The sequence below is a fragment of the Buteo buteo genome, chromosome 10, assembly GCF_964188355.1.
Source record: "Buteo buteo chromosome 10, bButBut1.hap1.1, whole genome shotgun sequence".
NCBI lineage: Eukaryota > Metazoa > Chordata > Aves > Accipitriformes > Accipitridae > Buteo > Buteo buteo.
The window spans coordinates 25,034,426-25,050,224 of record NC_134180.1 but is presented as its reverse complement, the minus strand read 5'-3'; the positions used below and the strand labels follow the sequence as shown (position 1 = coordinate 25,050,224).

Here is a 15,799-nt window from a genome sequence, read left to right as displayed (position 1 = left end):
AGGTGTCTCAGAATAGTAGTAACTTCTTTACCCCTGCAATCCTCAATCTTATAGGATGTGTCCAGTATATGTATCAACCAAATACAGCTTTTAAAAATACAAACTTTCTCCATAACAATGTAATTGGTATTTTATTAAAAATATTGTATGCTAATGTGTTTCCTGCAAACTAAGCAAATATTATATTAGCTGATGGCAGCAGGGTACTACTTTTCTGCTAGATATGGTTGGAGCCCTTACTAGAGAAGAGGTGAATTTTATCCATTCTTTAACTGTTATACTTTTGGTTTTGTACTAGACAGGTTATTTGCTGCTTATTGCTGTGATGCTGGTAGTCCGCACATATTGTGATATTTGGATGATTCAAAATGGAACAGTCATTGAAAGGTATCTATAAACTTGCTATTTTTAAATATTCTTTCTTGTGTTTAATGGGGAAAGTAGTCTGTCAGAACACATATTCAGATATTTTATAGCTTGCTTATTCATATAAAACAGTTGGAAAACTGGTATAGTTGCAATTTTGGGGGGAGTATCTGTTTGGTTTTTTTTAAAGAAAAAAAAATCAATCAACTGTTTTTCTGCTGTTGGACACAATTTTATTTGTTTAACCAAAATTTACTTATTAAAAGATTTTCAGTTATTTTGGTCACATTTTGTACACCGAAGACTCTAAATCTTATGTTGAACTGAATATCCAAGAGGGCACTTCAAAATAGTGGCATAGTGGTTCTATGTCATAGACTCAGACGTGTTGTGTGGATAGTACGACTGTTACTTCTTCCTGCTGCGCTGTTTGCTCTTTAGATTGATAAACACAATGCTTTTGGTCTTACTGTTTTAGAAAGTGTTTTCTAGACCTCTGATTATTCTTGTTGCTCTTCTTGCTAATTGAAGCAAGTCAGAATTTGTCTTGAAGTTGGAATTTAAAGTGATATTGTATTTCAGGAGAGACTTTCAGTGCTTTGTTGAATAGGACTGGTTTGTTTCTCTCTTGTGAGAATCTATGAAAGCAAAGAAGGAAAGGAACTCGTATTCTGTGACCATGAATTTCTGAGCCCTTAATGCAGGCAGTTACTGCAGGAGCAGAAGGGAGATAATCGTTTTGTCTGTCACTTAGCACTTAACTTACAGAAGTCTGTCATACTTGATCCTACAGCTGATAATACAGATTTCCACGATGATTTTTTTTTCCTCTGTGTGGTCCACTGAGAATTTATCTACTTAAAACATGCTAGCTTATACTTTCTTGTTTCTCTTCGTTGTTTACAGTGCTATCATTGGCCGCAGCAGAAAAGATTTCAAGAAATACTTGTTCAACTTCATCGCTGCAATGCCTGCTGTAAGTGCTTTTCTTGTGCTGGCCTTTCAGCAGAACATATTTAAAATGTAAATTAAGAATTTGAGGAAAAGATCTCAAATTGGTGTCTTAAAACCCATGGAAACTAGTTGTCTTGCATGCAGGTCTGTATCAAGACGCATTTCATTTTCTGGCTTCAGTGTGTGGGAGACTTTATCAGCATGTTTCCTTATTGATTGCAACTATTTTTCTGACAGGTATGTTTAGGTTTTCAGGTTGGTTTTGTTGATGGCAGTTTTGACTGGTAGCTTAACGTGCCATCTGTAATACTGCATAATAACATCTTATGGACTGGATGATATTTCAACATTGTAGGTTTGGGATTCTTTTGACACCATTGAAGATGAAGATTTCTTTTTAGCCTTTAATTTTTGTATTTCTTACAGCTGCCTCTGAGATTCGTTACGTTTTTTCCCGCACTTTAACTTCTCTTCAGCTTGTCAACATCTCTGACTTGCACCAGACAGAAATAATTGTTACTACCTAATAGATAATGTGGCTGGTTTACAATAGATTTAAAAACTAATTGATAAATCTAAGGTAGTGATTGTCAAATGGTGGCTCTTTTCTAGAGCTTATCAGTAGAGCTGAAGATATGCGATGTGAAGGTAGTTTTAATCTTTTGATGTGGTGAGATCCACTGGGAACTGAAGTTGTTAAAAATGTAGACAAAACCTAATCAGTGATCCTGCAGACACTATATGGTTAGTCTTAGATGTGTTAATAGTATTATTGACTTCAAGGGGAGAATTCACCTGCTCTAAAGTGTTTGCACAATTTGTGCTGCAAACTGATCTAAGTATATTAAATCTCGTCAGCTAAATATTGAAATGCTGTCTCTTATTTTAGATCTCTTTAGTGAATAACTTCCTGAAGTATGGTCTAAATGAATTGAAACTTTGCTTCCGAGTAAGACTTACCAGATACCTCTATGAGGAATATCTTAAGTAAGTAACACCTTGTTAATCTCTGAAGGTTTTAAAAACTAAATTGATTAAAATCAAACCAAATAATTTTAAGTACATAGTAAGAAGGTAGCAAGGTGCTTAATAGGTTAGGTTTACTGTTTAGAAAAGGCTTTTGGTTGCAATTAACTTGCAGTTAAGGATGAGTGGCTTATCTAGGTTGTATATGGCACAGATACAAAGACAGCAAAGTTGGCTGAACTGAGGGCAGGGGGAAATGCACGGTACTGCTTCTGTTACTGGGTTAGCTTCCAAAGCACTTCAGTTGCTTTCATATAGTGCTCATAATCCTGCAGACTGAATTGGATGCATGAACTTGAGTAGCTGCTTATGTCCTCCTGCACTGAATTTTGCTTGTCAGGTCTGCTGATGCAGAGTTTGTGAGGGTTTTCTAACTCTAAGTGCAGCAGCAGTTCATAGAGCAGCATGGGCCTGAGCTTCAACTAAGACATCCTAGAGCCCAAACAGTTCTACAGGATTTAATGTGGATCTGGTCAGGCAGAAACACAAGCTATGTTGACTCCATACAGTCATTTAATGTTTGCACTACTTTCCATCTCAATTGTCAGAAGCAGGGGGGTTCCAATTATTGAGATCTCAGGTAGTGAATTTTTTTCTGCCACTTAGCTATTGTTTTGTTTCAGAGCTTATACATACTACAAAATGGGAAATCTGGACAACAGAATAGCTAATCCAGATCAACTCCTCACACAGGATGTGGAAAAATTCTGTAACAGTGTAGTGGACCTGTACTCAAACCTTAGCAAGGTAAGTCTTTTCAGAGGTAACTTTGAGTAATAGCTGTGGATGTTTAGGATGTGGTGTCAGAGCTCAAAACAGTTGCTTGCATTTATATGTGTATTGCTTGGAGTATGGTGCTAAAAAAAATTGTTTATGATATTATATAATTTCACACTCCCTGTGGTTTCCATGACCTCTGCTAAAGCACTGTTGTGGGTTGTTATAATTTGTGTTCCATTTTCCTTTAAAGAACTTACTGCATTCTTTTGCAGTTGAACTGTGATGAGTATGCTTTCTCAGCTGGTTAGGTTTCAGAAGAAAACCAAGGGCTAGCTTTTAGTTCCGTATTAATATTTTTGGGGGTAGGGAGGTATGGTTGAATAAGCATTTTCCCTGTTTCAGGTGTAAATTTTAGGGGGTTTAGGTAATGAAGTAGAATACTGTTGAAATTTTTAGACTGATTTTTTTTATTATGTTGTTTATACAAGCGGAATTATAAAGCAAAATGCGAGTTGATGTGTTCAAAAACTTCTGGCTACAAAACCTGTAGTTCAGCTGCTCTAGCTTTGAGACAGAGTGCATAGAAGCAATATTCCAATTTGCAAGCATCCTGTTCTGTCAGGTATATAGCCAACTATATGGCATTATCCTTCTGCTCATTATTTCTCACAATTACTTCAGTTAAGTAATCATGGGGTCTAGTCCAACTCTGCTTAGTGAGCAGAGTGTTATTACAGACCTAAAATAGTGAAGTACTTTTTTATATGGTATGTACTTTATCATAAGATCATGATGGTTTTATGTTCAATTCTTGAGGGAATGTTTTCAGGAAAATATCGTGTGGCTGAGATTCCTTTTTGGTTTAACATTCAGTTTGTATGATAGGTTAACCAGTGTTGTGCTTTTAATGCACACCTATAACTGTTCTTGGGGTGGCTTCTAGACCATTTTATTTGCTTTATATTGGTGTTCTAATGCTTTTTTTTCTATGCTTCTCTTACAGCCCTTCTTGGATATAGTTTTGTACATCTTCAAGCTAACAAGTGCTATAGGAGCTCAGGTAAACTGAGTGGGGTTTTTAGCATTATAAGCAAATTTTCCCTTCTTCGTTTATAGCCTTGTACCTGTTTGGAGTCTGAGGAAGACTCTAGATGTTAATTATAGATTCATCCATTATTTGAAGGGATATACTGAAAATATGCTTTTACACTTAATGTTTTGTATGCTTTAGTACCCTTTATCTTGAGGCAAGCAAAATAAAAACCAGAATTTGCAGGCATTCAATGATTTGAAGAAACAAGACAGTTTTTTATTCTAGCAGTTACTTGGGAATTCCATTTAGTACAGTACCCTTCTGGCTGCTTGTATCTTGCATGACTTTCGTTTAAGGGAGAAAATAAGTTTTCTTTTTCTTTGCAGCCTCTATAAAGGGGAGCCATTCCTTGCATTGAGCTGTATGACCATTATATTCCCTCCCAATAAGCTGAATCATTTCAGAAATAATTCTTCAGCTTAGTAAAATGATTCATTGTCAAAAATGTTCAGAATTTGACAAGAAGTAGTTCTGGGACCCATGATATAGATTTTGTCAAAACACTGCAGTAAGGCTTAGCTGAACCTAGGTAATTTTTCCAGTCTCAGACATCTTTGCGTTGCTTTCTGTAATACTTAGTTATTACAGGCAGTTTATGCCAAATTCAGTTTATGCCTTTGGTTTTATGCCATGCTACACTTTAGTAATATTTAAGCATGCTATTTGGCAGCCCTGGTCTGTTGAAGCTTAGGATCCAGAAGAATAAGAGATCCCTACCAGGACTGCTTAAGAGAAGCAGGAAATGTGTTGGAGATATATGGATCAAAGAAGGGAATGGGACTGAAATATTGACTGTGATGACAATGTAGCAAATAGAGAGAAAAAGTAAGTAGAAATGAAGGAGAGGAAATGAGAAAGGACCAGGAAATTATTAATGAAATAAGCTGGGACAGTAGGACACAGATTGCACTGAGTGATGATAAAAACTTGAGTAGAAGACTGGAATGGGAAGGGCATCTGGGGACAGAGAATTAGTGAAATTAGTAAAACAGTGTCTACAACGCAAAAGAAAGGAACATGATGGGAATTGCAAGAGTAATTGAATTGGTAACATAGACACATGGGAGGTGAGAATCATGGGGTTTATGCTTTCTGGGCATTTTGGATACAGATGTTGCAATTTGAGACCATCTAAATGGTAAGCTTTTATTCTTTTTTGATTCACAGGGTCCAGCTAGCATGATGGCATACTTGGTTATTTCGGGGTTTTTCCTTACACGTTTAAGGAGACCAATTGGCAAGATGACTATTATAGAACAAAAATATGAAGGGGAGTACAGATATGTCAACTCACGGCTTATTACAAACAGGTATAGATTTACTCAGATGGCAAGATGTAAGTGACAAAGTAGTACTGTGGTGTAAATGGAAGCTGTATGTTAAAACATATTTGGAAAGTCTGATGCTATCAGTTCTGAGCAAAGCGTTTGCATCTTTATGCAGATTATTATTAAATAATTTGTATGTGCATTATATTCCTAATTCAAAAGACAAACTGTAGTTGTGAGTATAATAAGCTCATGTTCTATTGTGAAAAAGTACCAACTCTTATTTCATAAAGTAACTGAAAGAGCTATATTCCTGTGTTTTATGGCTGACTTTCAAAGACTGTCTTAACAAAATTAAGTTGCTTTCTTTGTGGGTTTGTTGTTGGTTTTTTTAGTGAAGAAATTGCTTTTTATAATGGAAACCTGAGAGAAAAACAGACTATTCACAAAACCTTCCGTAAACTGGTAAGACTTCTTTTATCTTTTAAAACATTTTAAGCAAAACTTCAATTAATTTTATCATGGTGATTTTTGACATATATCAATATAAATGGAATTATAGTGGCTTGGTGTCTATGCTGCTACAGTCATTAGATTTAAAAATAAATCAGTAGGCTATAAGCAGAACACAAGTTTCTGATAGAATGGTCTTTCTTTTGCCACTTACCTCCTTTTTACCCACCACAATTACTATTCTCTTACTGCTTAGTTTCAGGTGTAGATTGTTTTGATCTAGAGTGCAAATCTTTGCCAGCAGGGACACTTGTGCAGTGCTTGTCACAGTTATAGGCATGTTGAGTTATCTGTGACTTGCTAAAAAAATAACTGTTTGGAATCAAACATCTGTAAAATAATAAAAGATAGTAAACCAGGTACTGATAGTAGTTTGACTTTTTTTTTTTCCCCTGTAACTTACCAGGTGGAACACTTGCATAATTTCATCTTGTTCCGGTTCTCTATGGGTTTCATTGATACTATCATTGCCAAATGTAAGTGTTTGTCCAGTGCTAATGGATTGCTATAAATAACAAAGTGCTAAACTTTTTAAAAGAGAATGTTTTCTTATTGCTTCAATGAATGCGTAGCTTAATATTTACTCTTAAACTGCAGACCTTGCCACTGTGGTTGGTTACCTGGTTGTTAGTCGTCCATTTTTGAACCTGGCTGATCCTCGTCATCAGAATAGTACTCATGCAGAACTTTTGGAGGTAAATAGAACGGAATTAAAACAATTTCCTGAATTTAAATTTTGTTAGTCCACATAAAGAAACTTTCTTCTACTGTAGGATTACTACCAAAGTGGAAGAATGTTACTGAGAATGTCTCAAGCTTTGGGCAGAATAGTCCTAGCAGGCCGTGAAATGACAAGATTGGCTGGGTAAGCTTAATAGTAGTTGTGTAAAATAATCTTTTGTAAAATTATGTTGTTGTTGTTTCTCAAACTCATTTTAATTCTACAGTCAGTTTCTTAAAATATCTGCTTTGTTCATTGCAGCACCCTAAAAAATCTAGAAATTAAAAACATTTTATGCTGACAACTTATCTGAAGATGTGCTACTTATGTCCACTAGTAATTTCATATCTGAATAGTAACAGCATACAGTTTGAATGTTTAATTGAAAAGACATTGTCAAATGCTCATAAATCAATTATGTGTTGATTATTTATCTAACTGGGTTTGTTTTTGTTTTTGTGTGGTTTTTTTTTTTTACATTTTAAGAAGAAAAGTTATCAAATGTTGGGTTATTACAGGAAAAGGTTCTTGTAAATATTGTGAATATTGGACCACCTCAGTGCAACTCTAAAATGTAAACATTTGTTTCTATGCTGGGTTGAATAGCTTTGTCATTTTGACAGTTTAAGAGTACTCATTAGAGTGTCTATGGATTTCTAAAACTTCTAAAGATTACTTACTCACAGCTTGGTTTTTGTGTTTTTTTTGTTTGTTTTTTTAGTTTCACAGCTCGAATTACAGAATTAATGCAGGTTCTGAAGGACTTGAATAGTGGCAAATATCAGCGTACTATGGTATCACAAGAAAAAGGTAGATGTGACATAATATGTAATATGTGCATCTCTGTGTAGTGTTCCACTCTCTAATACTTTTTTCTTAATTTAAGATGCAGATAAAAAGCAAGTTTTGCCTTTGATACCTGGATCTGGAGAAATTATCAATGCTGATAACCTTATCAAGTAGGTTTACAAAGTTTCCACAACTTCAGTACTTTTAACGTAGTCTGGCTTTTAAATCTTTTCCCCTACCACTATTAATAGATGTTTTAATACACACTATTACAGTGTGTAATTCCTGTTGTACTATAGTTTATTTACAAATAATTCCACCTCACTCCCACTCAGCATTTCTATTCTGTAAATCAATCCTTGTCATCTCATGTTAGCAAAAGACATAATATGCTGTCTAGATTTAGCCTTTTTGGTAACATTTCCTGCTGTTGTTTGGAATATGACTTCCCAGACCATTTTGTTGACACTTTATCAAATTTTTAGAAGTACATTGGTTACAGATTCTATTCCATTATATAATTCAGATGTAAAAATCAGGGGCAAGTTTGTATTCAGTTTCAAAATATTTGCTTGTATGTTCTGTATGCTCAGACTGTTCATTGATGTACTCAAGCAGCAATCAATTCCTCCATTCTTTGCAGTCTGAGGAACGTAGTATAGACATAGTAGTACTACTTAAAGGTATATAGTAAAACTAGTTAAGAGATTAAATAGCCTCAATCTGGTCACTGTGGAAAGCAGATAGTGGAGTAGAAGGGAAAGGGGGGAGGAAGAGTGAAAGGAGGAAGGAGATAGAGCTATTTTTATTATTTTGTTTAAAAAAAAAAGCAAGGGGCACATGAGCAGAGACGTCATTCATTGTGTATCTTAGAACTAATGGAATACACTTCCACTAGCAGGTTTAAAATTAAGTGCATCTTTAAATGTAGGTTTATATCCACAAGATGTTTTGGAGACCAAAGGCTTAGAAGGATTCAGAAAAACAAATACATGAAGGAAAAAAATAAAATCTGTACATGTTTGTTAAATACTAAAGTATCGCTTTGGATTCAAGAACTTTCTTAGCTGTTAATAGTTAGAAGCTGGGGCAGTGTACTGAATGAAGTACTGCTGAAGTCTTGCCCTATTCCTTAAATCTCTGAGTAAACATGCATTGTTAGCTGCTTTTAGGCAACTACTCTTTTTTTTTTTTTTTTTTAATCTTGCAATACAAATAGGTTTGATCATGTTCCGTTGGTGACACCAAATGGAGATGTTTTGATACAAGACCTTAACTTTGAGGTAAGTTGTTTGGGTTTTTTTTAATATCATAGAAAATTCTATTCATATAAAATTTGAAAGTGAAGATGATAATTTCATAGGTAATCTGATTTATTAAAAAAATGTGCAAACAAAAATGGAGAGGTCCTTATATGGTATTCTTAAATCTGAACAAAATTAATCATGTTAGTTTAAAAAAAAAAAAAGGCAATAAGCTATTTTCCCAGAAAATGTTCATATTGTTACAAGTGTGTTTTCTTCTGGCTGCAGTTGGTGCTAAACTAGTTGGGGAAAAAAAAAATTATTGGTGGAAATTACTCATTTTAATGTCAAAGTACTATGTACAAGCCTACAAGAATACCAGCTTGTCTTATTGTTTGTAGAAGCTTTCAACAATACTTTTTTACTACCCTTTTAATGTGTTGGCTTTGCATTTTTAGGTTCGATCTGGTGCAAATGTACTGATTTGTGGGCCAAATGGGTGTGGGAAGAGCTCACTTTTTCGTGTTCTTGGTGAGGTAAGGGAACTTTTTTTTAAATAAACGGGGGACAATCCAAAGCACTGTTCTAACTGGACTTTTTTGGTCAAGTTTAAACCTTTTTCGTGTTGCAGTTGTGGCCTTTGTTTGGCGGGCGTTTAACAAAACCTGTAAGAGGAAAGTTGTTCTATGTTCCCCAGGTGAGGCAAAGTACTTTAACTGGCAATAGTGATCTCGTTCTTCCTGTTTTGACTATGTTTAGAAATATTTAACACAGTTTTTTGTTTCTAACTGTATCTCAGAGACCATATATGACTCTTGGAACGCTCAGAGATCAAGTTATATATCCAGATACTTTAGAAGATCAGAGGAAGAAAGGGATTTCTGACCAGGTAATGATAATTAGTTCATTAACATTTTGTCTTGCTTAAGATGAGTAATGCTTCAGATTTAAAAATACTGAAACTGCTATTAAAAACACTGCATTTAGTTTGTTTTTAATATTTGTCAGGGTTGATAGTACAGCAGTACAATAGTATAACCCTTTATAATATTTTTCAATCTTTTCTTTAAGTTCACTTAAGCTCTGTTTTGTCATTCTTGTTTCAATGAAAGGTGCTGAAGGAGTACTTGGATAATGTTCAGCTGGGTCAAATCTTGGAACGTGAAGGAGGCTGGGATAGTGTTCAGGATTGGATGGATGTACTCAGTGGAGGAGAAAAACAGAGAATGGCAGTATGTCTTAAAAGCATAAATACTTAACAAATACAGGACATAGGTTGAAAATGTAATCTGAATTGTAAGCGGGTTTTGTTTACTAAATATTAATATTTTACTTAGAACCCCCCAAAATGTGAAATACCTGAGTACTGAGAAAACAACCTCAAATAGTGTTTATTGTACTCAAAATTTAATAGGAAATGTTGACCTTTTACCATACCTTACACTTTGATTATATAAGCAGAAGTTCTAAATTTTTTTTTGCCCCCTCCCCCGCCCCCCAAAGTAAAGATAACATATAGTTTTTGGATTTTCAGGCTTCAGTGGGTGACAACTTAAAAGAAATTCCCTTGCCACAGTAAATATTTAGACACTAATTCTTAGTTTAACTTCTAACACTGCATTATTGGTTGTAGTTTTGTATCCACAGTAGCTTTTTGATTTGTGTTCCAGATGGCAAGGTTATTCTATCATAAGCCCCAGTTTGCAATTCTGGATGAGTGCACCAGTGCTGTTAGCGTTGATGTAGAAGGCTACATTTACAGCCACTGTCGAAAGGTAAGCTCTTTGTTTCTGGAGTTATATCTCTATGTGTTAAAAGGAAACTTAAAATGATACAAGGTGCAATCTTACTTATGCCTAGTGCAGATTAAAAATTAAAAAAAAAAAAAAAAAGCAGCTTAGAAGGGCATGCAATGATCCTTTTGCACACTAGAATTCAATAATTGTTTTGTAGTCTTAGGACAATTTAGATGTACATGTGGCCTTTCTATCAGAGAACTCTTACTAACTGCTAAGTAACCTTACTTTTCCAGCTAAACTCTTAGAATGTCAAGTGAAGATCAAATAATCTAAAACTTTAGACTTTTTTGTTGTTTGAGAGGTTTCTTTTGGCCAGGGCAACAGAAGTGAAAGGCTGGAAGTTAACATTTGCATCTATTTTGAGATATGAAAAGACAAGCACTCTAGGAAAACATGATAATATTAAATATAGTATTATTTTTTCCTTTCCCTCTTATACTCACCATTTCAGATTCTACATAGTGCCTTGTGAAATACCAGTAAGATTCAATTTCACACCCCTAACCTGGGAAAGAATAGGCTTGAAATAACATTAGTTACTGAGTAGCAGTTTTCTCAGAATGTTAATGGAGCAAAGCTGTGCATCCACTAAAATATCTGCTTGAACCTTGAAGTGGGAACTTAAGGAGCCTTATGTAGTAGTAAATTGACACTAGATGAGGACTGTGCAGAAGAACAGATGTTATTTCTTGAACTAATTTTGCCACATTAATATCAATACCCTGACAATTTTCTAAGTCTGTTTTGCATAATTTGTATGTTTGTTTTAGAGTTAACTGTTGCCAAGTGCTAATGCATATTACTGAAAAATAGAATTCCTGGTTAAGCTGTCCTTGCAGAAGGAAAAAAATGTTACCCTGCTTTATCAGAGCCATTTTGTCCAGGTGCTACTGTTAGGGATGCATAATTAACTGAGTTGCAAGGAAACAAAGGTAGATTATTCACCTTTAAATTATCGCTTTAAGTTTATAATTCATTAATAGCTTTTGTGGTTTTGGTTTTTTTGCTGTTAAAGTAGACTTCTTTTAATCACTAGGTTTGTTGTTTTACCTGCTTCTTACCTTACCTGCTTTGCCCAGTTCATTCTACATTTTGCCAGATCACTAGGAGCAAAAGAATAGTGAAATCAGTTAAAAAAGATAAACCCCTCCTGCTTTTTTTTTAACTGCAAAATCTTGTATTAGGATTACATATGTATACTGTTAATAATAAAGTCTCGAAGTTTGTGTTCGTGAATTTAAGCTCTTCAGCTGATACCATGCTGAAAAATAAATAACACCTAAGCCATGAGAAAAATTAACTGTTTTGTTGTGTGCATTTTTCTTCATGTAGGTTGGCATCACTCTCTTCACTGTCTCCCACAGAAAGTCACTCTGGAAACATCATGATGTATGTATCCTTTGCTTTTGCTAAGGATATCTGTAGATGGTAGGGGGTTTGTTGTTTGACTTTCTATTAAATTGACTTTACAATTCAAGATGTTCTCATTTTATATCCTAATAGGTCATGTTCTGGTTTTTTTTTTTAAAAAGGCTTTACTTTATAATCCAGTTGCACTATTTGAAATATTCTTATGTTTCTAGTTACGAAGGGAAAAGTAACCAAAAATCCGTAAACATTTCTGTAAAAGTAGCCTCAAAAATATGTAAGGCTTACTAGATAATTAAGTCTTCTTTCTTAACCTCAAAAACCCCTCTTGAACCAGAATCCAGTAAACAGCATGGACTTTTTGTTTTCAAGATACCTAATACATCTATGCATTTAAAAAGTTCATTCCTAATACATGGACTTCTTTTCTTCCAGACTAAGATTTTACTATTATTACTTTTTATGCAGACAGACTCTGTGTGTGTGAAAAATACTGAATTAACACACAGGGATGAATGTGTACCTTAAGTATATTGTTACAAAACCGAAGATAGCAGTGTTAAGTCTAGGTGTGGCCATTAGCAGACTGATGGATGATATGGGGGGGGGGGGGGAAAGTTTAACTTATTTCCAGAGGCAATTGAATTTATTGCAACATGAGGTGAGAGAAGCTTACCATCTGGCTAGCTGAGTTTAAGATTTTGCATTAAAAGTACTTCAAAATATAATTTTAGGCATTTATAGATGTGGTAATTTTCAGGTGATTTATAACGTCTGTTCTTTTATTTCAGTTTTATTTGCATATGGATGGCAGAGGAAACTATGAGTTCAAGAAAATAACTGAAGACACAGTTGAATTTGGATCTTAGTCATGAACTGAACTGCTACAGAGACTGATGATTACAGGAAGTGTGTAGAATGGCAGACATTGTACAATAAAACTACTCAGCTTGTTTTTTAAACAAATTAACTAGGATAACCCAAAACAAGCTGTTAAGCATTAACTATTATGTAGGATATTGCTAATTGTGTATATGTTGGTTTAATTATTGATATGTACTAAGAATGTCCTTATTCTTGTGGTTTAAAAACCTGCCTAAATTAAATTGGGCTTAAATCAGTGTAACCTGATTCATCCTGGGATGCAAACCATTTGAAATCAGCTGATTTGACTTTTGTAGACCTTTTTTCCCTTCAAGGAAAAGCCCTGTTAAAATTAGGGTTGCTACCTCTCTTGTTCCTGCAAAGCAGTCTTGGATTTTTGCTCGTTCTATGCATATTTCTGAGTTATCTCACATGGTGCAGGACATTCTCCCATCTTCAGATCTGTGCCCTGTTAAATGAAAGAGCCTTTTCCTTGACTAAGCCTTGTGATGTAGCCAATACACCCTTGCTGATAAAGAATGGACTGAACCTAAAAGACAAAACTAATTCCTTCTGGTAAAAATATTAAGCTTGTTCTTTGCTGGGTTTTGGGTTCTCTTTAACATCTGTCTGTCCATGCAATTCTCTTTGCTGCTCAGCAATCCTCTTCTCTCCCAATTTAGGAAGAGCTTCATCCATCCCACACCCCAGCTACCCTTTTTCAGTCATAGAAGTACTATGGTAATGAACAGTTGAGAGGAGGTTGAGGGAGGAAAGGACTAACAAAAAAAAAAAAGGAAAAGTGATGTTCCTTGTATCAAACAACCTTGTGCATGTTTTCAGCTCTGAAGAAATGAATGGGTTCCACAAGTAGAAACAGAGAAAAGAATGTGGATCCAATCATTCTTCTCTTGAAATCAGTAGGGGTTAGAATGGGCCCAAAAATCTGTGAAATAGACTGTTGTCTGTGCTGTGTGTGTTCAGTCCTGTAATACAGCAGTTGCTTTTTCCAAGTTTGTCCTTTTCTCCCTCTTCAAAAAAAAATAATCAGATCTCCTCGTGGTTTTAGCTGCCCTTCAGATCTGAGTTTGAATGCAAGTGGTAATGGTACTTCCTGTTTGGTCTTCCAGGCTGTGAAGCCTAAAATGATGCTTTCATCCTTCGCATTTATTCTGTCATTTGCCATGATGTTTCTTGATTTCTGATACAAATTATTCACCAGTGATTCTCGCTGTTGTCTAAGGATCTCTAGTCCCTGCTGGTTTTCTTATTTCAGCTGCCAAATCCCCTTGAAGAAACTGAACTCTTTAAATAGTTTACTGTAACCATTTTTTCCATGCAGATGATTACTGTGGTTGCTGTGTGACTTTGACAAACATAAATGCAGCAAGGTGATTTTTGTGATCAGGGAATAGGAAGGTATAATTCAAACTGAATCGGTGTTTGGTCTTAAAACAATAATTTACAATACCTGTTCTACAGTGAAGGTCTGATAGTTTTTTAGTGTTCCATATAAGATACAATACAGGAATGCACTACATGAAGGCATGCATAAAATATGCAATAAATCTGTTCTCTTTGAGTCTTTGTCAAGGGTTTAGATTAAAAACAAACCCAACTTTTTATAAAATGGGTATGTAGTTGGATGCACTGCTGTCTCTTAATTTTTACCCAATTTGATTAGTCATCATCTTTCATGTTGCAATTGCTACCTGATAATATTTTTCCTTTTATCATAGTTCTTGCCCATACCTGTCAGTGCTACTTTTCTCTCGTAGTACTCAAATGCAAACAGCTATCCTGGTATAAGAATCTAGTGACCACAGTGGGTTCATAGTATGAAGCATCAATGAAAATCAAGAAAGGCTCTCTGAAGTGTGGCATATTCAAGAGAATAAAGTACCAGAATAAATTTTTGTGCTTGGTCCACAAGAAGGCAAATAGATATCTCATTTACTAATTTTTTTCTGTTCATTCAGATTCTCACATCAGCCATAATGTAACAGGTAGAAGCATGCTGTATGTGAGGTGGTAGTCTTTTATTAAATTGTAACCATGAAAATAGGGATGCCAGATTGTTGTGGGGGTTTTTGGGTTTGGTGGGGGTTTTTTTGTGGGTCGGTGTTTTGTTGGTTTTGGTTTTTTTTTTTGTGAAAGTTCTCAGCACAAATGTGACTTCTTCTCTTAGAAGGAGTGTTTTAATAGCCTTTTAGAGACACAAAGAAAAATAAAAATCTCTAAAATGAGGAAGTTACTATTATCTTTGTGACTAGGGCAGACTTTGCAGTGGAGTAGTGAACTTGGCATACTTTAATGTATTTTTAACACTGACAGGCAAAACCACACGCAGCACACTTTATAGCACCCCAGCAGCCAATCCCAAGGTACTTTACAATTCAATTGGTTAATAACCAAATTTTATGTAATCTCAGACTTATTTTACAAACTAAAAAGAAAAAGAAATTAAAAATCCCACTCCATAACCAAGGAGGAATAGGTTTGCCTTTTAGATGCTGTGAAGTTCGTTGAAACTGAGAATGCTAGTTATCTCCTTAGGGCCAGGACTTAGTGTTTCTAAATATACTGGAAGGAAAGAAAAATACTCTTCTGCACTTGATTGTAAGAGAGGCTTATAAAGAAAGTATAAAAAAGAATGATGTTTTAGAATTATATTCTTAAAAGGCCTTACATTAAAGTATTTTGAGATAGACTTGGTTTAATGAAAGTTCATAAAAAAATCTAATGAAAATGATCGAAGTCTCAGTTCTGTTCCAGAATTGCACTGTGATACTGTATTTTAGCTGTTATGTCTTTTTAATAGCACAAGTTGGAAATTTGTAAATTGGAATTCTGAACTATCTTAGTAAGAGAAAGTACTGATGAATATTTTCAGTCTCCAACTGTTGGTGCTTTGAAGATGGTACTGGTAATAGTCAGATGGCTGCATTTCAACAGTGGTGGGAAACATTCCTGTATGTAAATACTGTAAAGTGTTTTGGAGGGGGAAATGGCGCTATATAAATGTAAGACATTAAGTGCCTCTGAAATAATAATAAATCTAAAGATAAAATATA

General features: G+C 34.9%; 1 protein-coding gene across 3 annotated transcripts in view; it reads left to right on the top strand.

Moving 5' to 3' along the window:
- The window catches only part of ABCD3 (ATP binding cassette subfamily D member 3), a 33,993-nt gene extending 18,194 nt beyond the window's left edge, over nucleotides 1-15,799 (top strand). For all 3 annotated transcript variants that reach the window (XM_075038956.1, XM_075038955.1, XM_075038957.1), the window contains exons 4-23: nucleotides 299-387; nucleotides 1,273-1,342; nucleotides 2,210-2,307; nucleotides 2,970-3,093; nucleotides 4,070-4,126; nucleotides 5,327-5,469; nucleotides 5,823-5,892; nucleotides 6,347-6,416; nucleotides 6,538-6,635; nucleotides 6,714-6,805; nucleotides 7,383-7,471; nucleotides 7,548-7,620; nucleotides 8,670-8,733; nucleotides 9,153-9,230; nucleotides 9,326-9,391; nucleotides 9,494-9,583; nucleotides 9,807-9,926; nucleotides 10,365-10,469; nucleotides 11,826-11,882; nucleotides 12,653-15,799. In XM_075038956.1, the coding sequence (XP_074895057.1) occupies nucleotides 299-387; nucleotides 1,273-1,342; nucleotides 2,210-2,307; nucleotides 2,970-3,093; nucleotides 4,070-4,126; nucleotides 5,327-5,469; nucleotides 5,823-5,892; nucleotides 6,347-6,416; nucleotides 6,538-6,635; nucleotides 6,714-6,805; nucleotides 7,383-7,471; nucleotides 7,548-7,620; nucleotides 8,670-8,733; nucleotides 9,153-9,230; nucleotides 9,326-9,391; nucleotides 9,494-9,583; nucleotides 9,807-9,926; nucleotides 10,365-10,469; nucleotides 11,826-11,882; nucleotides 12,653-12,730 (1,731 nt within the window). In that variant the 3' untranslated portion in view covers nucleotides 12,731-15,799. The remainder of the gene's footprint in view (nucleotides 1-298; nucleotides 388-1,272; nucleotides 1,343-2,209; nucleotides 2,308-2,969; nucleotides 3,094-4,069; nucleotides 4,127-5,326; nucleotides 5,470-5,822; nucleotides 5,893-6,346; nucleotides 6,417-6,537; nucleotides 6,636-6,713; nucleotides 6,806-7,382; nucleotides 7,472-7,547; nucleotides 7,621-8,669; nucleotides 8,734-9,152; nucleotides 9,231-9,325; nucleotides 9,392-9,493; nucleotides 9,584-9,806; nucleotides 9,927-10,364; nucleotides 10,470-11,825; nucleotides 11,883-12,652) is intronic.